Below are 26,198 nucleotides of genomic sequence, written 5' to 3' on the forward strand. Positions count from 1 at the left end.
ATTTTCATTACCATGATACAGATTGTTGTAGGAGACATGCTGTGCTCAAGCTGCTGTTAGTAGTACTCTCCTTGTTAATTCCACTGCTCTCTTTTTTTCTTGATAAGCAAGGCTAACTTGTTTTTCTGAAATGTCTCAAAAGAGAGTTTGCGTCTCCTAAGCTTTTTCTCACATGGTGAGAGGCTGTTTTTGAGTGGAAGAGATTTTAAAAGTAGGTATTAGTGCTTTGTCAGTACATCAGAATATGCCTTTTATAGAAGAACTGAAGAGAACTGATCTCAGTGGTCACCAAAAAGTTGTGTTAGGCAACCTTAATTAGATTCCTGATATTACCCATTTAAATATTGTGGAATGTCTGCCAAACACGAAGGCTTTAGTAGAATTGGTACTTTTTGTATTTATCACTTGGTTCAGCTAATATTTGTATTTTGTTAGTTAAACTGTCATGATCTTCTATGCTGTGTTAGCCGGAAGAACCAGTTAGGGAACTTTTCCGATTGAGATGATTGGCTTTCTTAGAGTTGATGTATTGTGAGTTTGTAGGACAAGCTTCCTGATTCACACAGTGATACAGTTATATTTTTTACTTGCTGTGCAGGATAATTATAGGTATTTTTAAACATCATAATAGAACTTTAAGTGGACCTCATTGATGGAAAAACTTGGATCAATGGGGTTTTGTGTCTGAGTTATAGTGGTTGTCTATGGGCAAGAGATGAATCCATTATCAATAGGACTATAATATTTTTAATTGTCATTTACCTTTTTTTTTTAATTTAAGACATATATTCTGTCAGGTGCGTAAATCTACAATTCATTGAATTCTTACACATATATTTATCTGTGTAATCACCAAGGTAACATTCTAATTGTTTTTTATTTTTTTTAATTAAATTTAATTTTTTTACTAGTTGTGTTTTTTAAAGCAAATACATTGCATGATGGTTGTTTGTTTAAAATTGTATTACAAATATAGCATATGTTTACCCCCTGAAAAACTGAGTTAAAAAACCAGTCACTTATAAATTCTACCACCTAGAACTCTATATTTCTTAATATATATTCATTCATTCATTCATTCATTCATTCATAATGTGACTAATGTGTGCCAGGTATTTGAGTTGCTTGGGGTCATAGCAATAATTTAAAAAGACTTAATTCTTGCCCTTGAGGAGATAACATTTTAGGAGAGGGACAGTAAATAAGAAAATACATTGTATGTCACATGCCAATAAACACCAGGGGGAGAAGTTAAAACAAGGGGATTGGGGAATCCTGGGAAAGAAGAGGAAGGAGTTGCAGTTTTTACAGAGAGCAATCAGGACCAGCCTCACTGAGAAGGTAACATTTGAGCTAACAGCTGGAGGAAGCAAAGGAAAATGCTAGACAGATCTGAGGTCAAAGAGTACTTCATGCAAAGGCCCTGTGGTAGGCAGTGCTTGGCATGTTTGAGAAACACCAGGAGAGCCAGTGTGGCTGGAGTAAAAGATACCACATGGCAGATGAGGTTGGAGGGTGGGTATCCTGGTGGTTCTTCCTCCTGGCTACACAGGACAATCACCTTGCAGGCTGAGGGTTTCTAACACAACCACGGTTGAGAAACACTGGTAGAAGGCCTTTAGACTGTTGTAAGGACTTTAGTTTTACTGTGACTAAGTTGGTAAACCACTGGAGGGTTTTGAAGAATGACCCACCTAATTTAGGTGTTAACTCTCCTGAATCACCATCATCACACCCACTTGAGTAGCCTTCCACATTTTGCCTTTCTTGCTTTATCCTCACCCTTCCACCCTTTTTCTTCCCCATAGTTTTTTAATGCTAGCTTGGGTTTTTAGAAGGACAACTCTGGTTTCTGTGTTGAGAGAAGGAGAGGCAAGACAAAGACTGACTATAAGTACTAAATGTCCTCCATATATTTTTTCTATGCATATAGGTATATTTTAAACAAAACATACTGTATTCACTATTTTATAAACTGTTTTCATTGACTATTTTGGACATCTTATGTCATTGAATATTCTACTACTTTGTTTTTAATAGCGACATAGGATTCCACTATATGGCTTTACTGTAATTTGTTTGGTCTTACATTACTGAACATTTAAATTTACATCTTTTGGTTATTGTAGATTATGTAGTGATACAACCAGCTAAATACATATTGTAGATTATGTGGTGATACAACACAGCTAAATCTCTGCATATTCCCCTGATTATTTCCTTAAGGTAAATTCCTAGAATGGAATCGATGTGTCAAAGGATACGCACAAAAATTTAAAGGCTTTTGATATACGTTGTCAAAGTGTTTTTCAAAAAGACTTTAACTGATTTGTACTCCCACCTGCTGCTTTTGAAAGTGTCAGGTTTCCTTAAACTCTCACTAACATTGAGTTTTTTTCATTGAAAAAAAGGTTTCCTGTTTTGACAGGTGAAAAAATAACTTGTGGTTCTAATTTTCAGTTCTTAAATTTCTAGTGAGACTGAATTTTATTTTCATTTGCATTTTAAAAATGCTTATTCATATCATTTGCTAGCTGTGTGACTTTGGGTGAGTCACCTAGGACCTATGCTTCTGTACCATGAAGTGGGTATTGTGTGCCTGCTTCACATGGTTTTCATGAACATTAAATGAAAGCATTTTGTAATGCCTAGATTTTTAAACTTTTTGACTATGATTCACAGTAAGAAAAAAAAAAGTAGCTTACATTGCAGCAAGTATAAATAAATATGTAGCCCAAAGTTTCATGGATAATAAATATGTACACTGCTAACAAGTAAGATGTCCTCTGATATTTTACATTGTCATTCACTTTTTATAATGCCATTGTTAACCATTAAGTTGACCATGACCCTCTGGGTTGCCACAGTGTGTAAAAAAAACAGTGCTATAAGCTGTAGAGTACTGTATCTGGTGCCCTTTTTATCAGTAGTGATTACCTCATGTACCTCTCTGCTAAAATTCACTTTCAGAAAGGCTAAAAAGGCCAAAGACACCCCCACAACGTAGCTTATTGTATACGTATATTAAATTTATCATCAGTGAAAAATAATAAATACATTCACAGGGGCGCCTGGGTGGCGTAGTCGGTTAAGCGTCCGACTTCAGCCAGGTCACGATCTTGCGGTCCGTGAGTTCGAGCCCCGCGTCAGGCTCTGGGCTGATGGCTCAGAGCCTGGAGCCTGTTTCCGATTCTGTGTGTCTCCCTCTCTCTCTGCCCCTCCCCCGTTCATGCTCTGTCTCTCTCTGTCCCAAAAATAAATAAACGTTGAAAAAAAAATTAAAAAAAAAAAGTGCCATGGGAGACTTAAATAAATAAATAAATACATACATACATACATACATACATTCACAGTCAGAAAGTTTGGGATTCACAGTCAGAATTTGGGACTCCATAATGCTGTAATGACTAAATTATTTTAACACCACTGTTTTGAAATAGATATAATGCATTTGAGCAAAAACCCTATGTCATTATAGAGATTGTATTTGCAAAACCCCAAATTGGGGCACAGCATCTGACAAAAATTTTTGTCTATAATCTTTGTTTCCTGAGAAGCTCACAACAGTGGGCATCATAAATCACATTTAATTATAGTTAATGCAGCCCTTTTTCAATAGAAAAAATAAGTTTATTAAAGTTGGATAATCTGAGAAACTGAGAATGTGTGGCTACCGTACATAAAATACCAGATGGTGTTCGTTGGTAGACTTACATATAGCTAACATACTTGAAGACCACTCAGAAAGGAGTTAGCCAGATGTAGTTATTACCTGTGAATGAGAAAACTCCATTAGATAGAAGTGATTCTTTCAAGTCTATGGAAAGTTAGAATGGAAATTGTGTAGAAGTGGTGATAGTGTTTAATATTCGAAAAACACCCATGAGTCTAACCTTTTTGACAGTAAAATCACACTATGACTTTTGACTTATAGTTTAGCATTAAAGGTTAGGTTTAAAATTTTTTTTAAAGTTTATTTCTTTCTTTTTTGAGATGGGGGGCAGAGAGAGAGGGAGAGAGAACGAATCCCTACCAGCCTCTGACGGCACAGAGCTCTATTCGGGGCTTGAATTCATGCACTGTGAGAACTGTGATATGATGACTTAAACCGGAATCAAGGGCCAGACGCTTAACTGAATTACTCAGGAGCTCCTGGATTTGTTTGTTTGTTTGTTTGTTTGTTTGTTTGTTTGTTTGTTTTGATAAGAAGCCAGGAAAACTTTAAAAAACTCTAAAAGTTTGACTAGTACACATTTATTACTCCTGTAGTCACCCCTCCACAAAGGAAAAATTTTGAAGAATGTCAGGAACAATTTGGTATATAAAAACTAAAACTATAATTTGCCTTTGGAAAAGAGCAGAATTTATGTGCTATATCTATACTGTATTGATTTTCAAACATTAGATGTCCTTAGATTTAGGGGAAAAAAGCAACTTGGTTTTTCTGTACTTTAGTGGGTGTTGACCTCAATTAGGTTTATACATGTTAGAATTATGAAATGTTGCCCTGCATATGGTTTGAGTGCTGAATTTTGGATTCTGGTCTCTTTCACTCTCTGAAGCTAAAATAAGGTTTTAAACAAGCTCAGGAATAAGTATAGAAATCTACTGGACTCAAATGGGTCAGAAGTATACGAAGATCTCCTAAGCCTCACTAGTAATCAGTGTTATGCAGATTAAAGCAACATTGAAATACCATTTCATGCCCATCAAGTTGGCACAAATTAAAGATGTTACTTGGACATTACCAAGTGTTGGGAGGAAATTATCTAAGACTATTAAGAATATAAACTCAGGGGCGTCTGGGTGGCTCAGTCGGTTAAGCATCTGACTCTGGATTTCAGCTCAGGTCCTGATCTCATTGTTCATGAGATCGAGCCCGCGTCAGGCTCTGCACGGACAGCATGGAGCCTGCTTGGGATCCCCTCCCTCTCCCTTCCTCCCTCTCTCTCTCTCTCTCTCTCATCTCTCTCCCACCCCCCACCTCGCCTGCTTGATTCTCTCTCTCTTGTGTCTCAAATAATAAACCTTTATAAAAGAATATAAATTGGTACATGTGCTGTGAAGAGCAAATTGGAAATATGCTTTGGTGCATACCTTATGATCAGGAATTTTTCTAGTATATCTTCTTGCATGTGTGCACAAGTAAACATACAGGGGCATTGTTCGTAATAGTGTAAAAAATGGAACTTCTATGTCTGTCAGTAAGGAAATGCCTACATAAAATAGTCCAGTATTTTCTACTTGAAATACAGTGTGAGCATCTTGTATAATTTTAAATTTATTGTTAATGTTTTAAAAAGGTAAAATTGGTTTTAACACATTTTGGCACAATATATCCAAAATAATATCTTTTTAATATGTGATTAATATAAGAATCATTGGAATATTTTACATACTTTTACTTACTAAGTTTTTGCAATCCCTTATGTATTTTGTACTTAGAGCACCTCTTATTTTGGAGGGTAAAATCAGAAATACTTGAACTCAATTTAAATTTCATCAAATGTACAGTTGAAATAGTAGATTCACATACCCAGGTTGTCCCGTATATGCTTAAATGTGTTTAAGTGACTTGGGTATCAAAATCTAAATGAATTCACTTTATCAATTGCATAAGCCGTATTTCAAATATTCAGTAGTCATATGGCTAGTAGTACTCTATTGGACAGTGAAGCTCTCATTATACCATAGACTTTTGCGTCACAGTTAAAAATAAATGATCTACATATCTATTAAACAGCTGATTATTCAGATTTCACAGTGTCAGTAAAAATTCTAAGAGAAGTGGTGTGAAGTTTTATTGTTGGTTGTGAGCTATTTAAAATATTCAGAATAATACAGGGAATAATGTAACATTCATGCAACTGCTATTCAAATGTAGCAAACATTAACATTTTGCCACAGTACCTTCAATTCTTTCTCTTCAGTCCTGGATTTATTTCTTAGAATAGTTACTTCTTCAGATACTATATGGATTGAGTATCCACTTGGTTAGTTTGTAGTAGGTGTACAGGAAAAGTACCTAAGAGTATTGTTGTTCCTTCAAATATTATTGGTATTAGAACTTATATAATCTTCTGGGCGCCTGGGTGGCTCAGTCAGTTAAGCATCTAACTCCAGGACATGATCTTGCAGTCATGGGTTTGAGCCCTGCTTTAGGCTCTGTGCTGACAGCTCAGAGCCTGGAGCCTGCTTCAAATTCTGTCCCCCCCCTTCTCTCTGTCCCTCCCCCGCTTGTGCGGTGTCTCTCTCTCAAAAATAAACATTAAAAAATTTTTTTAAATAATATTTTTACATTTTACTCTTAAAGGTTTTAGGAATTGGATGTCTACTAGAAAATTTTTTTAGATTTTTTGGAATGCACCACCTATTTTAACACGAATTAAATTTTCATTAATAAGAGGCTTTTTTCCTTCGATTTCCCTTTTGTATTTTTTTAGTTTTCACTATGTAGCTTTATTTAGTGGAAATCATCTGGGTAAAGGATATTTAAAGTCTAATAGAGTTGGAAATAACAATACTAATTTAAAATTTTATTTATTTTTGAGAGACAGAGTGCAAGTGGGGAGGGGCAGAGAGAGAAGGAGACAGAATCCAAAGGAGGCTCCAGGCCCTGAGCTGTCAGCACAGAGCCCGACCCAGGGCTCGAACTCACAAACTGTGAGATCATGACCTGAGCCGAATTTGGATGCTTAACCAACTGAGCGACCCAGGCACCCTGCCTTTTAAAAAAATTTTTTTTTTCATTTATTTATTTTTGAGAGACAGAGATTAAAATTTTTTTCATTTCTTTATTTTTGAGAGAGAGACAATACTAATTTTAAATATAATGAGTTATCAGGAATACCTCTTTATTTTTATACATCCAGGATTTTATCTGAAATGGATATGGTTTAAAATGGAGAAGAGGTAGGGGCGCCTGGGTGGCGCAGTCGATTAAGCGTCCGACTTCAGCCAGGTCACTATCTCGCGGTCCGTGAGTTCGAGCCCCGCGTCGGGCTCTGGGCTGATTGATGGCTCAGAGCGTGGAGCCTGCTTCCAATTCTGTGTCTCCCTCTCTCTCTGCCCCTCCTCCGTTCATGCTCTGTCTCTCTCTGTCCCAAAAATAAATAAAAAACGTTGAAAAAAAAAATGGAGAAGAGGGGAGCGCATGGGTGGCTCAGTTGGTTGAGCGTCCAACTTTGGCTCTGGTCATTATCTCGTGGTTTGTGAGTTCGAGCCCCGCATCGGGCTCTGTGCTGACAGCTCAGAACCTGGAGCCTGCTTCAGATTCTGTGTCTCCTCCTCCCTCTGCCCCTCCCATGCTCATGCTCTCTCTCTGTCAGTAATAAATGTTAAGAAAAAAAAATTTTTTTAATAAAAAAAAATAAAATGGAGAAGAGGGGCAGGGATGATGTCACTTGGTGGTTATTTAATAAATAGCATGTCAAGGGGCACCTGGGTGGCTCAGTTGGTTAAGCATCTGACTCTGGATTTCGGCTCCGTTCTTGATCTCATGGTTCGTGAGTTCTAGCCCGACATCGGGCTCCGTGCTGACAGACATCAGCTTGGGATCCTCGCTCTCTCCCTCTCTCTCTGACCTTCCTCTGCTCACTTGCTCTCTCTCAAAAATAAACTTTAAAAAATTACTTAAAATTTTTTAAAAATAAAAACAATTAGCAAGTCAGGTTCTTTGAGCATTGAATCAATTGATAATTATCATTTGCTAAAAAGTATACACTGAGTGGGATTGCTTTTCTTTACTATGAATTTTGTTATACCTCTTGATGTTTTAAAAGTGGCTAATGATTAAAGTGCCCAAGGTAAATAAGTACTATAATCTCTTTTAATAACTAGTGCTGTGGCCTAATGAAAGGACTAAGATTGATGAAAACCGCTCTTAAAATGAGGGATGGCATATAAAGAAATAGTATTTTTACTAACTATAATTTTGTAATTTAATAATCTTAAATTCCAAATGGAAAATTTTAATTTATTTGATGTCATGAAAGTTTCTGACGCTCAATTGTGATGCAAACGATGATTTTCTAAAAAAATCTTTCATTCAAAGGGTCATTTAACCAATTACAAGACCAAGGAACTCTATTTTTAAACATCAAACAGTTCTAAGAAATTCTTCCAGAAAAAATGTTTTGTAGTTGTTGGCGTCACATTTTGAATCTGCATACTTGTGGTATAACAATGTCACTTTACAGTTTTGTGTTGGCTAAATAGTAACTTGGAAGTTTTAAAAAACATATGCCTGCTATGTTTTTGGTCCATCACTAGATGGAGTTCTTGTAGTACAACTATGTGTTGGGTAGCCATTAGAATAATCTCTGCTTCCCTCAAAAGAAGCTTGTATTTTTCAAAGGATAACATTCTAAATGTATATGCAGTCAGCTGTTAAACACATAACATGGCAATAGAAGTACATAATTGGCAATATGCAGTTACAATATTTGAGCAGCATCAAGACAGGTATTGTAGTCAAGATTTTTCTCGTGTGGATGTATGGGGAGACGGAGTTAAACCAGTTCCCCGATAATCCCAGTGGGATTACAATTTATATTATTACTTGTGCAAGATAATACTTTGGAGGAAATTCAGGTGCTTGAGCTCTGACTTGTCTGAAGACATTCTGTGCCACCCCCAAGTGGCACTGAAGCTAAGTTCTTCAGGTATTACATCTAAATTCAGTGATCATTGGTGTCTGTTCACTCCCTGTCTGATCCTTGCTCATGTCGTTTTGGCCTTAACAAGTATTATCCAGCTTCTCAAATTCCAAAAACAGAGCTGACATAGAATGTTTTTATCTTAGTGTGTTTTTACTTCTAACGGAGGAGAGTATTTTCACCTCACCAAGAAGTAGACATACCTTCAGTCTTGGATTTAGGCATGTTTGAATTTCTGCTTCTCTCCACTTTCTCTCTATTCCTCTTAATGAATAATAGAAATACCTTCATAGCATGTACTGTTGAGTCCATTGAGTTCCAAGGTATTAAAATTTGTCACTTATTCTTTGGTTCTCTGGCAGTCTTCATAAGTGGTCCCTAAAACATTTTTTCTTGGTGTTAATTTTGATGTGTATCTAGATTCCTCCACAATGCCGCTTTAAAAAGTCTTTTGGTACCTATACAGAGTTAAAAAATTAAGTAACACTTGGAGTTTTGTAAAGACAATCACTAGTTTCCCCTTCATCTAGCTGCATCACTAGAGTCAACTGCTTTTAAAACCTCCAGTTGTTATTTCTCTTGGTGGTTTTCTCCCTATCTCTAATATGTGTTATACTGCTATTTCTTAAAAGCTTTGGGTATTAAATTCTTAAAGTAGAAAGTCAGTTGATAGTGAACTTTTGCCATTGTCACATTTCTTCCTCCCGCCTGTCTGAGTGCAGTTAGTCTTAGGAATTTTTTTATTGATTACCTCTAGAATTTTATTTTTTATTATTTTTTTTTCAACGTTTATTTATTTTTGGGACAGAGAGAGAGCATGAACGGGGGAGGGGCAGAGAGAGAGGGAGACACAGAATCAGAAACAGGCTCCAGGCTCTGAGCCATCAGCCCAGAGCCCAACGCGGGGCTCGAACTCACGGACCGCGAGATCGTGACCTGGCTGAAGTCGGACGCTTAACCGACTGCGCCACCCAGGCGCCCCTACCTCTAGAATTTTAAATGACACCCCCCACCCAAATCTAATTGGATATGCTGTGGGGTTGTGTTATAAAGTTGATGAATGACCAGTGTATAGCTAGCCAGGAGTTCTGGAAGACCATCGGTCACATTTTATTGAGGGGCACTTCATTGTAGGGTTTATTTCATGTAAACCTCTTCAGTTATCATTTATGTAATTTTTTTTTTTAACATTTATTTATTTTTGAGACACAGAGAAAGAGCACAAGTTGTGAAGAGGGAGAGTTAGAACAAGACAGAGAATCCGAAACAGGCTCCCTGGACATGGGGCTTGATCCCATGAACCATGAGATCATGACCTGAGCCAAAGTTGGATGCTTAACCAACTAAGCCACCCAGGCGCCCCTCATTTGTGTAATTTTTAAAGTGAAAATAACTTGCTTGAAACAATTAGGAAACTTATTTTACCACATAAGCCTGGAGGCTAATTCACTGATTCAGTGACAACTCAAGGAAGCAGATTCTTTGTCTTTCCATCTGCTATTCTTAGCAAACAATGTTGGCTTTGTTCTCAGGTTAGTGGCCTCATAGCATTAAAATGACTCCTTTAGGTCCAATGTCACTGCATACACAGTGTTATTTAAGAGAACACCTCTTGTTATGTGTGAATCTCTTTGTGACTGTACCCAGAAGCTTCCAGCAAACATTCCTTGCTTATCTCATTGACCTGAATTGCTTCAGAGGTCCATTCCTAAATGGACTTCTGGTAAGAAGACTGGAATTGCCTTGATTATTCTAGTGAAGCTCACAGTCATGTGAAGGAAGGTTGGAGCACCAGAACAAAATGCAGGGAGATGTTAGGAGGGAGTGCTGAAGAATAGTTGGTGGATAGCCAGCCAACCGTCTTTATAACAGTGTCAAACTCTCAGTGGAAACTATGATTAACCTTGGGGTTTCTTAAACTTCTACCAGGCTGCTTTCTTCTGAAAACTTAATTAGAAAGTCGGGGAATTATTTGAAACCATAACCTTCTTTATATCCCCTTTGCTACAATATTTAATTATGTTTACATATATGAAAAAGAGTATTTGTAAACCAAACCTTAAAAGAAGACTAGGGAGGGGTACCTGGGTAGCTCAGTGGATTAAGCATCTGACTTTGGCTCAGGTCATGATCTCACGGTCTGTGAGTTCCAGCCCCGTATTAGGCTCTGTGCTGATAGCTTGGAGCCTGGAGCCTGCTTCAGATTGTGTCTCCCTCTCTCTCTCTGCCCTCCCCTGCTCATGCTCTGTCTCTCTCTCAATAACAAATAAACATTAAAACTAAAATTTTAAAAGAAGACTAGGGAGTGTATAATTTCTTTTTCTTCCCTTGAGCTTGGTTGTTAGTATTGGACCCATACCTTTGCACTTCCTTGAAACATAAGTTTATTGCATAATCACATAATGTTTGCAAAAATACAGATTTCAGTAATAATTTTTAAAAAGCATTATCATTGAACTTTTCTAAATCAAAGCTATCCAGATGATGAAAGTTAACTTTTTCCTTTTTTTTCTAGATCTAGAGTTTATATATTTCTTGGCAAGTAGTCTTTTTTTTTGCTTCAGTTTTCATTGTTGTTTTTTTTCTTATTACAGAGATAAGAGTTAAATATACTCATTCTTTATGTCAATTCTAATGTGTTTAAGTAAACCTTGTTTTTAAAACAAAACTCTGGGGGCGCCTGGGTGGCGCAGTCGGTTGAGCGTCCGACTTCAGCCAGGTCACAATCTCGCGGTCCGTGAGTTCGAGCCCCGCCCACAATTTCATCACTCACTCCGGGGGAAGCCATTTGACATGTCATAGGGACATGCAAATAGCCCTCAACTATGAGGTTCACATATTGGGGGTAGGAAGACTCTTGCCAAAGGCCATGTTGTGAGGCATGGTTCTTTCAGCTCTAAATCAAGTTTTCAGATGAATGCAGCCCTGGCTTTAAATACTGGATATAAGACCATGGGATGGGGCGCCTGGGTGGCGCAGTCGGTTAAGCGTCCGACTTCAACCAGGTCACGATCTCACGGTCCGTGAGTTCGAGCCCCGCGTCGGGCTCTGGGCTGATGGCTCAGAGCCTGGAGCCTGTTTCCGATTCTGTGTCTTCCTCTCTCTCTGCCCCTCCCCCGTTCACGCTCTGTCTCTCTCTGTCCCAAAAATAAATAAACGTTGAAAAAAAAAATTTAAAACAAAACTCTGATTTTACCACATTTTTCTCAGGTCATCTTGTACTTCCATTCTTCCAGTTTTTCACATCCATATTAAGTTTTGGAGTTGATCATTGCATGTAGTACTTTTACTGCATTTTAGCCCAAGATGAAGAACTTCAGAATTGTTCTTGTACCAGCTTCATAGAATTATTTTATGAACCAACTGGAAAATATTCCAGTAAGCTTTTCTTATAATAGGTCATTTGAACTACTCGTTGTCCTGATAATTGATGGAAGAAATGCCAAAGTAGATGATTTTCTAGTTTTAAAGTGTGTATGGGTGTGGTGTGTGTATCTGGTTCAATTGTATTTCTCTAAGGCAGTTTAAAGCATTTCATGCCAAATTCTATTTGCTTTAAAATTGACAGATTAATTCCTTAGAAGAGTTTCTTTCAACGTCATTTAAGAAATAATACTCTAGTCGTTACTAAATAAAGCTTCCATTTTGTATTGTATTTTTTATATATGTTTTCTACTGACAGTAATGTCAGTAAAAATGGCAGAATATCCAGAGCAGCTTACAGTGAGATACTTTTACCTCAAAATTTATCTTTTGATTTTCATATTTTGGTTATAAATATAAGTCCTATGACATGTTACCGTGTTACATGGAAAAGAATTTTGGGGCCAGATAATTTTGCCACATGCTGGGTTACTCAGGCCTAAATGGGTTTCTTTACTGCAGGATGTTTTAGAACCTTTAATACACTAATGTACATTATAAGTATTTCAGAATGGGACAGAACAGTGTTTGCAGAATTTATTTAAACACGGAACACTCATTTCTAAGACTGTTGTTCCATAGAACGTATTTTGGGAACTATTTGTATCTGATGCAGTTAGTATTTTTGTGAATTGCTCGAAAGGAAGTAGTGTGTCTAACCTTTATTGATGAATGCCATCCAGTTTACTTAAAAAAGTATTAACTTTAACACTTGGACACTTGGGCCAGTTAGTTTCAAATGCTTTATGGATCCTTTTAAAAATTAAGAGCTTTAAGATTTCAGGTATGGCTTTTCTCAGCTGCTTCTAAGCTTTTCTCTAGAATGAAATTCATCCACATGCTTAGTGTTATTGAAATGGATTTTAAACAGACTAGTGTGATACGATCTCTTGATGACTCCCCCAACTTTTTTCTCCTCCGTGGTTTTCTCTACTGTGCTCCAAACTAATATTTTTAAGTTTCCATTCTGACAGTTTTATATGCAAACCCTTATACACATGTGAACATGGTCAAAACTTCACTCATCCTCTCCCATATCATTGTTCCTCAAACCCAGACTTCAGTTTCTGTTTCCCAACATGGCTAGTGGCACTATTGACATTTTGGTCTGGTTCTTTCTTGTAGGGGGCTGTTCAGTGCATTGTAGATGATTACCGATGCCCCTGGCTTCTACCACCTAGGTGCCAATAGCAGTCTTCCTCAGTTGTGACAACCAAAAATGTCTCCAGAAATTGTGAAAGGTCCCAATTGGGACAAATCACCCCTGTTTGAGAAACACTGCTCTGCAACCAATCTGTTGCTTAATTTTACTGATTCTGTTTTCTAAATTTACCTTTAATCCCTCCTCAATCTTCATTCCATTCCCTAACTTCCATTCCCCTTCCTTCCTTCCTTCCTTCCTTCCTTCCTTCCTTCCTTCCTTCCTTCCTTTCAGGTTTTATTTATTTGTTTTTGAGAGAAAGAGAGCACAAACAGGGGAGGGGCAAAGAGAGTGAGGGAGACACAGAATCTGAAGCAGGCTCCAGGCTCCAAGCTGTCAGCGCAGAGCCTGTTCAAACGGGGTTTGAACCCACGAACCATGACTTCATGACCTGAGCTGAAGTCGGATGCTCAACCGACTAAGCCACCCATGCACCCCATTCGTCTTTATTTCTAATACTTGAGTTTTTCTCGTAAGAGTCTGACTAGCCTTCTTGTGTTCAGTCTTGTTTCCTTCCCATCCACCCCTTCAGTACTGCCAAATGTGTCTTTCTAAAATGTAGAGCTGTTCTCTATTTACAATCTCTGAGTAGTTTCCAGAGGGGACCCACATGAATTGGCTTCTCTCTTTAGCCTCAGTCTTCAAAGGCACTCACACTCACTAAGGTTCTTGATACACCTACCTGTGTACTATTGCCTGTTCCCACTGTTACCATACTTTGTTTCAAATTCTACTAAGACATCACATTCTCCGTGGTAACTCTCGGTCACTTATTTCCAAAGAATCTGTCATGGTGAAGAGCATTTTATTTTTTTGACATCTGTCCTCCCTCATCATTTTCAGGGGCAGGGACCATCTTTATCTGTTTTTGGCTTGTAGATATTCAGTAAAGGTGTGAACTGTTTATTAGTATGCCTTGATAGATGTAGTAACTTCCTTGTTACTTCTAGGAACTCTGTTCCCTGTGTCAGCAGTGAAATTATTTTCCTAATATTTTTAATCTAGAGTTTGACAAGATTTTGACCAGAAATCTTGAACTGTAATTTTAAGAAGTCTCCTATTCAGAAGAGAATTGAAAAAAAGCAGTGTACTTGGTATTTATGTATTTATGAGACTCAAAACACTAGATTTCCGCTGATAGGGATTTGTTGATTGGTCATATGAGATGTGTAAAGGCAATATCATTGTCTTAACTATTTTTGTTTCTTATAAAATACATATATTGCAACACCCTGCACTATTTAGAAATTTACTGCTTGTCAAATGGGGGAGAATTTGTTAGATAACCCTAGAGTTCCTATTTCCCTTCCCTCCATGCCCTAAATAAATACATTTGTGTGTTTTGGTTTTCCTGTGGATTGGAACTAGTTAGTTACAGTCAGGCTGACCAACTGCACTACACCTAGAACTTTAATTAAAAGGTGAAGAGAAAAAAAAGCCTCAAGGTTTGTAGGGCTTTTTGGAAGATAACCCAAGTGTAGCCTCACTGAAAAATTGAAGGATTAAAGATAGGGAAAGAGGGAATGAACTAGACCTTTCTCGAATTCAGAAGAGTTCTTCATCCAGGCACAATGCCTTGGGAGGTTGTGAATAATTATTTGTTGAGTGAATCTATATATAATATGAGTTAAGCCAGAAGTGATGACTCTCTGCTTCAGTTTTTAGGGAGTGGCATAAAATGTATCAGTTGCTTCACAACAGATTCTTAGAATACGAAAAGTTGTTATGGAGGTTTCCAGAAATAAAGCTGGGTGGAGCCAAGTTACCTACAGGGAAGGGGCCTCCCTTTCATACCTGCTCTCCAAGGGCTGAAGAAGATCATAGACATATGTGACACCCAGCCTATTACTGTTACCTGAAGAGTCGTCTTGCCATGGGCCAGACTTGGCTTGCCTGTTTTCTAACTTCTTCTCTTCCATACTCTCCTTTCTTTACTGGTTAAAATTCTCTTTAGGACCTTATGTAGCTTTAGGAAAGGAAGATGTTGTGTAATTGAAAGAAATGAACTTTATTTGGGCTCAAAGCAAAAAAGCCTGGTAAAGGCTGTTTCCAGAAGAACTTCTACTCAGAACTTGGAAAATTTTGCATCCTCATGCTTCTGTTGCATATATATCATAGCATGCTTGTTTTCCAGACTGTAAAATAAGCTAATGATATTTCGGATACACATTTTTTAATAGTTTGGGGTCTTGAAATTATTTTTAAAATCTGTTTAAGGCCCTACTCAGTAAAAGATACTATAGTTGTGAGCTACCTTGTTTTCTGTATACTTTTTAATATAGTAGAGGTCAACTTTTCTCAGTAAGTTTATTACCTGTTACTGGATTAATCTAGTTTTAAATAGGTGAACATTTTTAACCTAGTGCTTATATAAAATTCTTGTATTTTAATAGAATATAGTCAGTTCTCATTATTTAGAGTAGTTGTGTTCTATACAGGCATCACGAACACTGAATTATCAAATACTCAAAGATTGCTTCTAGGGGATACAGAGAGTTAGGTTCCTACAAGCCTCCGATCACATTTTCATCAACCAGTCAATACATAAGCTTGTTTTATGTGTGTTTGTATTTAAAGACCCCTCATTTAATATAGACAATTGATCCATTACCATTGAACTCATGGCCAACAGCACTATAATTCATGCCTGAGCATAGCTTATAACGTTCTCTCCGTAAGACACATCACAGCCTTCTTGCATCCAAGAATAGACCGTGCTTCAGCACTATGCTTGGGAGCTGTTTTACACAGTGAAAACACCAACAAAAAGCACAGTATTATGAAATGCATGGTGCCAAATAGATCACAAAAAGGACACTTGTTTATAGTATGGGAGCTGAAATAAGGCAGAGTGTTGCCTTGATCAACCTCAGATGGAAGCATGCATGTCAGGCGATTGCATCTTTCCACTACAAAAGACTAAGAAGATACCTCAAGTACTGATTTTGGAGTTACAAATACATTTTAGTGAGTAGACAGATTCGTCACATAATGAGAATGGACTATAATTGTTTTAAAGAAGCTTATGATTGAATACTTACAGTATTCAAATATGGAACAATGTTTCTATCGTCTTGGGGGATGTGGGAGTTTTGGGGTAAGTGGAGTCATCCTCACAGATTTCATGTTCTGTTGTCCAGTGCAATAAAATGACTGCTTTCAATCTGTCATTTTATTTTCTGCCTGATAGGGAACAACCCATCTTCAGCACTCGAGCTCACGTCTTCCAGATTGACCCAAACACAAAGAAGAACTGGGTACCCACCAGCAAGCATGCAGTTACTGTGTCTTATTTCTATGACAGCACAAGAAATGTGTATAGGATAATCAGTTTAGATGGCTCAAAGGTAAGTTATATTCTCTTTAAATGATCTTGCTCTTTTGCTTTTTATAGTAGAGCATCTTCTGTTTTATTTGGGGAATTTTCATCTTTATTAAGATACAATATTTCCTTTTGAGTTTTAAAAACTTCAAAAAGCCAAAATTGATCATTTTTAGCACACTTTTTGTCTTTTTATCTTCTAAATTACTTGGATTGACCACCTTATTTATATTGAGTTACATTCCAAAATATTCTACAAATTTTAGGTTAGTTTATTCGATACATTATATATTCATTGCATATCTATTACATGTCAGGCACTATGCTAGTTGCTAGGAATATAGTGGTAAACAGAATGGACAGTTTCTACACTGTTGGAGCTTACAGTCTAGTGAGGAGCTAGAATTCTTTTCAGATACACTTTTGTAGATTATTCAGTAATTCTAAGTCCCTAAATGGTATGAAGTCTGGTCAGTGTCAGCATTAAAGCTGACATCCCTTACTCTGAAGGGAAGCATGTGGACAAGACCTAAGTTTTTATTTTTAGGAGAGGCAAATAGTATAATGTTTAAGAGCATGGACTGCCTGGGTTCATATCTTAGCTGTGCCATCTACTAAGTTTTTGACTTCTGGCAAATTACTTCTCTGAGCCTCATTATTCTTAGTAAGGGTTAAGTGAGTTAATATCTGCATAGCACTTTGATCATTGTCTTATAGATAGTATGCCTTTCAAAGGGGGGAAAATTCCATTTTTTATCAATGAATTTTGAATAAGAAATACCAAACATCAGATTCTGGATAAAATGTGTATAGAAGGACAAGGGTTTCATTCTTCTCCTTCACGTTTTTTTTAAAGCCATGAGGCCTTTGAACTTGCAGAAATTTTAGCAGGTCAGCCCAGGGTCTAAGCACACACTCTAGACCTAGACTCCCTGGTTTGAATTTTTGCTCTACTGCTTCCTCGCCATGTGACCTAGATCGAGCAAGATAGTTCATGTCTTCACACCTTAATTTTCTCATCTGTTAAAAGGAACTAATAAAAACACCTACATCATTACACCATGGGATTCATGTGAAGATTAAGTAATTTATGCAAAAACACGTAAATGGTGTATAGTAACCACTATACAAACACTGCTCTTGTTATCGTTATTAATATTTTTAGGCTATTAGGTATTGCCTAGTGGTTTGGGGAAACAAAAGATAATTTAATGCTCAACTTTCAGTTCATTTTCTCTTGTGCTCACTGCTTATCTCCTTAACTAGATTACAGAACCCCAGGGGCTATTTGCCCCTTATCTTCTACTTAAGTGACTAGTACGTATTTATTAGAATAATTGATTCTCTTTCATTTTTACTTGGAGGATTTAAAGGACTTGAGAAATAATAATAGTTAATTTCTATAAAACTTCTTTAATGAAGAATAAGTTTGTCATATTTTGTAACTATTTAGTGACATCAACAGGTATTAATTGTTGTGATCTCAGCCACTAGAATATTAATTTCTTTCTTTTCCCTGACTGGAACTTTCAGTTCTCTATAATCTGTATTTCCCTCTTGGCCCAAACCACAGATAAGATGGAGTTTTATCAGATGGGAGACGTAAATAGAATAAAGTTCAACTGAAGTATTCCCATGTCCCGTGTGATTAAGTAACTCTTATGTGTCCTTCCTTCTGAGGCGATAGGAACTATTGCTTCTGGCCTCCATTCTTGAGTATACTTTGCAGCTTGTAAACATTACACTCTTAAATAGCTCTTGTGAACAAGTTTTTATTTATTTTAACAAAATCTACCCTCTGTAGCAGTTATGATTTCTATCACATGTTCCATTTTCTAGTTAACTTTTTTAAAACTGATGCTGGTAACTACTGCAGTTCCCTGCAGGCAGAGTTGTTTTTGGTAAGCAATAGTGTAAGCAGAGTGGCTTACTTGTGGCTAACTGAGTGTTTTCTCCTCCCCGCCCCACTTCTATTTCTGCACTGCGTGATGAGTTGGAAAGCCCTTAGGTGCCCCTGATTAGAAAATGTCCATTTGTTCTCATTTAATGCCCTTACTGTGCATGTAAAGTTTGCTTAAAGGCTTTCTAATCATGCTGCAGAGACATCAGCATGGCCGAGGGCCAAGATAAGAGCACTACATGATCTGTAATGACACAGCATTTCTACCTGTTTTCCTTGAAAGGATGGGAACTCTGGGATTGAGAGAAAATTTATTTTAAAGAATTAAGATTTTCCTTTTAAGTGGATTCATCTTCAAAAAATTCAAACCATTCTATTCAAAGAATTCTAATGAATAATTTTTTTAAGTTTTTTTGGGGGGCAGGATGGAGCAGAGAGAGAGAGAGTGGGGGGAGGGAGAAAATCCCAAGGAGGCTCCCTGCTGTCAGCACAGAGCCTGATGTAGGGCTCAAACCCATGAACCATGAGATCATGACCTGAGCCAAAACAGACTTGGACACTTAACTGACTGACCCACCCAAGCATCCTATGAATAATGTTTTTTAAGTGTGGGATCGTCTTTCATTTTAAAGTTTTTCTTCAGTGATTAAAGAATCCCTAAGCAAGTAATCCCCGAGACAAGTGGAGGCAAGGAAAGGTTCAAAATGGGGATTAAAATGGGACTCTTAACCTTAAAAGCATCAAGAAGTTCATTTGAAAGAGCTGAAAGTGAAGGTCTGTGACCTACAGCAATTGGGTCATTTTTCTTATATGTTTTCTTACAGGTTTTCTTATAAAACCTATTGCTACCTCACTTTTTGAGTTACTGAGATCCCATGTAAAATGCCCTTCTCTCCTTGAAAACACTTAGATCTGAGCTCACAAGCACCCTCCTCCGGGAACACTCAAGGACCACCAAATCTAACCTAGTACCTGCCAGTCCTTGCCTTCTAGACTCCCTCTCTCTATCAGATGCTGGTCTTACAGGCTTCGCAGCACATAACACTCTGAAATTACATTAGTCAGTTACTTACGTATATGTTAATTGACTGACTGTTCTTGGTTTAGAATGTAATCCACAGTTACATTACCGTTCAGTGTTGCATTTCAACCCTCTAGAATTGTGCTTGGCATTTAATAGCTACTCAGCAAAAAAAAGTTGCATAACCAAATGATTCCATAACCAGATTCCTTACCTTTTGTTATATTTTGTTATTAACCATTTGTTAATATATCCTTTTCCGTTGAGTCTTTTCATTTCATGACTACCTGCAATTTAGAGTACTTTGTTAGCCACATTTTACAGAATCTAAAATGACACGCTAGGAAAAGCAGCTTTTGAACTGAAGGGTAAGGAGGTTTGAGTATGAGTATTTAAATTTTGTCACAGGTAAAAATGCTTGATCAAGGGTAAGGGCTCTCATAGAACTACAGATAACACATCTGTTTTTGCGACAGAAAGCAAGGGGCCAGCTACTCTTACTATCTTCTTTAGTAGGACAGGTGTCATACATTTATTATAACTTCATCAATACATGCATACTCATAAGTATTTATATTTGTACTGTTCACGTGTTCAATAGATTTTGCTTTGTTCTGAAAATGCTTGATTTTCATTCTACGTTTGGCAGTTCACCAAAAAACTGCTTATGAATTTGGTAACATGTTTATTTCTATTATTACTGGAATCACTTTGTAATCTGAATTTTGGAGGGCATCAACTCACTAACTTAACTAATTATATACTTTTATAGTACTGGCAGTGAGAAGGTACTTCTCTTAATATGATACACAGTAATAGTTGGAATTTATTATGGTGTTCACCAAAATCAATATTTAATAACACCAAAATACTAATTTTGTAAGAAACTGTGTGTTAAATAGAAATGATAGTGAATCTCAGTATCATGAATTTATACCACTTTGTGGGAAAAAAAGTAAAGTATATATTTAGGGGTTGTTTTTCCCTTGAGTAAACTCATTAGAAATCCTTTGTTTTTTTACAGAAGTAAATAGTCCTGTGTTTAAATGCCTGTTTGCTAACTTTTGGCTTGTAACTCATATTTATTTTATTTTTTAGGCAATAATTAATAGCACCATCACCCCAAACATGACATTTACTAAAACATCTCAGAAGTTTGGCCAGTGGGCCGATAGCCGGGCAAACACTGTTTACGGGCTGGGATTCTCCTCTGAGCATCATCTTTCAAAAGTAAGTCAACTCATTAGATTACGTGGAAATCTTCATCTTCAAATCATAGGTCTTAAATATATAATAGCAAATGAAAAGTGTAAAATATAGGAGAAATTTAATACTCTAGAACAATTATAGTGATTTTAAAGCAAGAAGTGAGAGATCATTGGATTTCACTGTCAATTGGGAAATAATTTATACACATTAAAAACGGTCACCATTGATAGAGAAGTATTTGGGTGGTTAACTCTCTGTATGGTAGTTCACATAACAGTTGGGGATTATCACTTCTGAATGGACTTTGCCCAGGGGTTAGCACCCTTAGTGGAGATGGTCTGCAAGAAGGTAAACAGCAAGCTCTTCTGAATTGTGAAAATGTAAGCTGATAGTGATACAGATTTCAGCTTTTTGACATGACAGCAGGCACTTAAGAATTACTTTGTTTAGGGAAAATGGTGCTTTCTCTGAGAATTACTTCAAACTCTGTAATATAGTACAGAGTGGTGAGATCTAACAAACACATGAAGAGTTCCTGCAAGATACTGACCAAGTGAATGACTGTGGCCAGAAAGGCCAACAAAATACAGAACATCACCAGGCTAATTACTGGAAATAAAAGAGTTGTCCCGCGTACCAGCAGCAGCTTGCAGTGTTTATACCAGCAGTGCCTTGTGGGTGTCATCCACAAAGACTAAGGCAAAGGAAACTGTCTCAGGATAAGATACTGATCAAGGAGATGAGGAGTACTCACTTGGCTCGTCAGATTTTATGCTCACCAGACCCAAAGATTTATTCTTTGAACTTCTCTATTTGAAATGTTCAATTAAAAGGATAACCCTACCTTTCACAATAATTTGATGCCTTTTGGGAGTTACAAATGTTCAGCTTCAGGGTCATCAGACTCTTGTAGGTATACACTGTTTATGTTTACACTGTAAGCTATTCATTACACAAATCATTCTGATGCTTAAAAATAAGTTCTTTTTAAAAATAATCTTACGTTTTTGTGAATATTGACTCGTGGGTATAGTTAGATCAATAATTGAAGTAATCTTTGCTTCCATTTTTTTTGGTTGTAGACATTACTTAACATGGTTGTTTTCAAATATTTTTATTACCTTTAATATAAATTACAGTTTAGGGACCAATTTTAAGGCTATTTTAACTTTCGCCTTCATGATTATAAGTCCATTCTCTGTAGGATGATGAAAATGAAAAAGTGTTACTGATTTGTTTTCTGTTACACCCATCTTACTCTCTAAATACATTTCTTGGACTGTGGTAAAGGTATGAATTCTAGATTCAAAGTATTTCAACATAGCAGGGACACAGGTATCCAGCTGAGCTTTGCCCCTCCGGAAATAATCCCCTTAGGAAATTACACATTTGTTCTAATAATTTTGCCATTACTCAGATGGAACCTTTTTGGAACTTCCTTTTGGAATTGTCTATTAAAGTCTAGAGCAAAAAAAGTTGATATATTACCCTTGCTAAATTTCTTGACAGGAACTAAATTGTAGATTCATTTCTCAAATAAACTTGTATGAAATGATTTTTGGGCATAAGTAATTTTGACTGCAAATTAAGTTTTTGTCACATCTTTGAGGTTACTGGGCAGCTAGCTAATGTGGCAAAGTAATAGCTTATTAAATTCTGTCAGTTATACTGTATCCTTTCATTTGATCTTTTTTTTCTGAGAATGGCTTTTATATTTCAAGAATTTTTCCTCTTTCAAGTTAACATATACTTTTGACCAACCTTACTGATAGTGATTCCTAGTATTTTGAGGGAGAATCTACATTAAATAAACTAGACTTGGCTCCAGGAATTATTCACTGGACTTGGCTCCAAGAGTTGGTGATCAGTCTCTTCATAATGTTTTTGTCCAGAGATGACAAAATCATGATTTATTTTCCATGCTACCTTAAAGACCATGTTGCTGCTTTGTAGACTATAGGGGATCCCAAGGAGTTTATAATCTTTCACATAAATGAAGCAAGCATGTAATTATTCTGGCTTATTTTATCATTAAAAACCGTAAGTGAATCAAAGCATTATAAGGGTTTTAGAAAGTCTGAAGGCAATTCTAGACAAGGATCTCTCAAAATAAGAGAGAGTAGCAGTATTGAGAGAAATGTTTGGTCCGTAGGGTTGATGTATGAGGAAAACTGCAACTGTGCTTGGATTGTTAGAGTGCTTACTAAGTTGTATTTTGTTACCATGGAAACGCAAACCTATAAAAATTAACAGTAGTGTGAGCCTTTATGAAGTTGAAAGAGTTTTAAACATTAACTATGTTGGAATGCTAGATGAGTGTAAGAAAAACTGTGTTCTACTTCAAATTACGTTGAGAGAAATTAATTATGATTTCCTTTTTATTCCATTTACACAAGTGTGAATGAGACCTTTTTAGCTTTGTGTTCAGATTACTTGAACAGAATACCTCCTTACTTGAAAAAGGAGTAGTAATATACATTCAGTTCCCTGATCTACAAGTTACAGGTGACAACTTTAATGTAAGAAGGAAAGTTGTAATGAAAACTTAAATTTTAGCCTTCTTCCAAATGTCCAAGGCAGGTTAGGGTACATTGACCTTTCCTTCCCAAGTTTTCCTTCTCAATATCAAAATGAAATCAGGGTTGGCTTATGGGGTTTGAGTAGGGAACCATAATTTCATATTTTAATTACCAGCTCTAGCTGGTGTTTTAAGTTGCATAGAGATTTTTGACTTTTTAATTTGATTATTGTGTAGCCTTAACTTACTCTGAGAATAATGTAAAGTAGTTTCCACTTCCAAAGCAGTAATAGATAATCTTTGTGGCTCTGACATTTCTAGATTACTATGGATTTGTAGGAATTAGCATTTTATGTACCATAGTTTGTTGTTGTTGTTACCAATTTTAAAGATCTTTGTGGAGTTCATGTTATTCCTCTCTGCTGTTGTACATTAGCTGTTTAAGAATCTTTGGAAATGAAGTTTTAGTAATGCCATTTAGCGATAATAGTAAATGTTGCCATTTATGTTGTTGAAAATAAAAAGCCTCACATAATATGAGAGTTTATGTTCCAGTAAAATTTAAAAGCACACTCCAAATACCGAGATGTTTATGAGTAAATACCTAAAAGATTCATTTTTTTCCCTGTGATAAACAAAGTATGCTAATCTTTACTGATTCCACTCCCATCCTATACTCTGCACCTTGGTCTTAGTAAAGTGTATCTGAACACTGAGGAAGAGACGTAGATAAACTAGCTGACCTCAAGTTCTAAGTTAGTTATCATGATGTCTTTGACTGCAGTTTGTCCAAGGAGTTTGTAGTGTACAGCTAAGTGTTTGGTATTAGATTTCTTTTTCCTTCATTTTCGTATTACACCTATAATTGATTTGATGGCTACGTCGCTTATGTTAAGAGTCAGTTATTCAGCAATTGAAAGAAAACCAAGGTAAAAGTGGGCAGTGAGACCTGTTTTTATTTTATTTGGTTAATGTATATAGTCTTTATACATTCAGTTCGCAGAAAAGTTTCAGGAATTTAAAGAAGCTGCTCGACTAGCAAAGGAGAAATCACAAGAAAAGATGGAACTTACCAGTACACCTTCACAGGTGGGTATTTAATTTCTATTCCTATTTTTGAGCCTCACTCATTTCCGATGGTATCCTTTATGCCAGGGTTACATTTGGGAAAACAATGGCAAATTTAAGGTAATTTCCAAAGTGGACATAGAATATGCCCTTCACTTAATCTGTAATAGTGGAGAAAGGTGGTTTTTTGCTGTATGCCAATGTCTGCAAGAATCTGGGGAGGAAATGAGTTTAATAATTATAACTCAGATTTTTTGATGTGCATATAACTTTAAAACAATCATGTGTAAAAAGCATAGATTGGCCTAATGTTTTATGTTCTGTGATGGTCAATCACAAGAGGAGACACAGGAGAGGCTCAGGAAAATGAGTTTATTGTACTCACAGGGCTTAGAAAAAGGCAGCATAGCATACATCTGAGGGGCACATAGGGAAGCCTCAGGGTGGTCAGGAGGCAGAAAGCAGGAGCATGGGAAAAGCTGAGGCTAGAGCTATATTGGAGTTTCCTTGGGAATGGCAGGGCAGGGTAGACAGTTTATTTGGCTTGTTGAATAATTTCTGTAGGCTCTAAACTTATAGGGTATTCCCTTGTTGCCTGGTATCTGGCTCTGGGATGATTAAGGCAGAGGAATTTTGCATCCTGGGTGTGTGGGCCAGATGAAGGAGGTATAGCTCTGCGTTGGTTAGTTTGCATATCAAAGGCATGCCCCCATCTAACCTCCTTGCTCTAAGAATTGGCTAGCCAGAAAGGTTTTTTTTTTTTTTTAAGATGTCAAAATGTGAAATACATAGAAAATTTAAAAAAAAAAATCTGTTTTATTTGATTTTAGTCTGTTTTCCTTGATTTTAAGTGTAATTAAATCTGACAGCTGGGGCATCTTTATACTTAGTACTGAGACCCAAACAATTTTCCTTTAACAATTGATTTAATACTGTGACTTGCCCATCATAATCTTCCTTCATTTGGAAATTAATTAGATCTCTGAGTTAAGTTCCTTAAATACTCCTATTTCAGTACTTTTACAGAGGTTTTAATGTACATGGTATGATTCAACTTTTTTAATAGGCTTTTCTAAAATTCATTTTCAGGGATGCCTAGGTGGTTCAACCAGTTAATGTCCACCTCTTGATTTTAGATCAGGTTTTGATATCACAGTTCGTGAGTGCCAGACCTATGTCCAGCTCTGTGCTGAAAGCATGGAGCCTGCTTGGGATTCACTCTCCCTCTCTCTCTGTCCCTCCCCCCACCTCAAAAATAAATAAAATAAAATAAATTTTTATTTAAATTTGTGCCCTAAGTGTAGAGTTCAGGTTTGGGCTGGGTTCTTGTCTATAGCAGTTGTTTTTGAAGCATACTCAGGAGTTTACATGAAAAGGAAAAATCAGATGTTATAAATGTTTCTCTGGAATATTGTCAGTAGTAGCAGATTTACATAAAACTTGAGGAAGTAAATCGGAGTTGCCTGGGAATTTAGTGACTAGCCATTTTTGAAATTTTTTTGCTCTTCACCTTCCACCTCACACCTAGCATCCCACTGGGTTTTGATAAACCCTACTGGTATAAAGAGTTGGGTGGGTTTTTTTGTTTTTGTTTTGTTTTGTTTTGTTTTTACAGAAAAAGAGAGCTCTGTTAACTATGCTTAAAGTACATATTTCCTCATAGATTAAAGGTGTGCCAAGGCTCCATTGTACCTCCTCAACATTTGCATTGACCTGGAATAACATGAATGATCATTTTGAAACTTGCGTTGAATCTCTCTTCCCTAAGTGCTACAGGAGTTAGAGTATACTTTTCATAAAAACCTATTTAAAGTTTAGTACCAATACATGTTGGGAACTCCAGGTCCTCAGGTGAATGATTCTAGCATTGTAAGAGGAT

The 26,198-nt window shown here is 36.8% G+C and overlaps 1 protein-coding gene across 3 annotated transcripts in view; it reads left to right on the forward strand.

Annotated features, from left to right (window-relative positions):
• The window catches only part of HOMER1 (homer scaffold protein 1), a 145,176-nt gene that overhangs the window by 38,998 nt on the left and 79,980 nt on the right, over nucleotides 1-26,198 (forward strand). For all 3 annotated transcript variants that reach the window (XM_040449916.1, XM_040449906.1, XM_040449925.1), the window contains exons 2-4: nucleotides 16,472-16,628; nucleotides 20,623-20,754; nucleotides 24,248-24,340. In XM_040449916.1, the coding sequence (XP_040305850.1) occupies nucleotides 20,653-20,754; nucleotides 24,248-24,340 (195 nt within the window). In that variant the 5' untranslated portion in view covers nucleotides 16,472-16,628; nucleotides 20,623-20,652. The remainder of the gene's footprint in view (nucleotides 1-16,471; nucleotides 16,629-20,622; nucleotides 20,755-24,247; nucleotides 24,341-26,198) is intronic.

Source organism: Herpailurus yagouaroundi, unplaced genomic scaffold (genome assembly GCF_014898765.1).
Source record: "Herpailurus yagouaroundi ecotype Mexico unplaced genomic scaffold, PumYag 29, whole genome shotgun sequence".
NCBI lineage: Eukaryota > Metazoa > Chordata > Mammalia > Carnivora > Felidae > Herpailurus > Herpailurus yagouaroundi.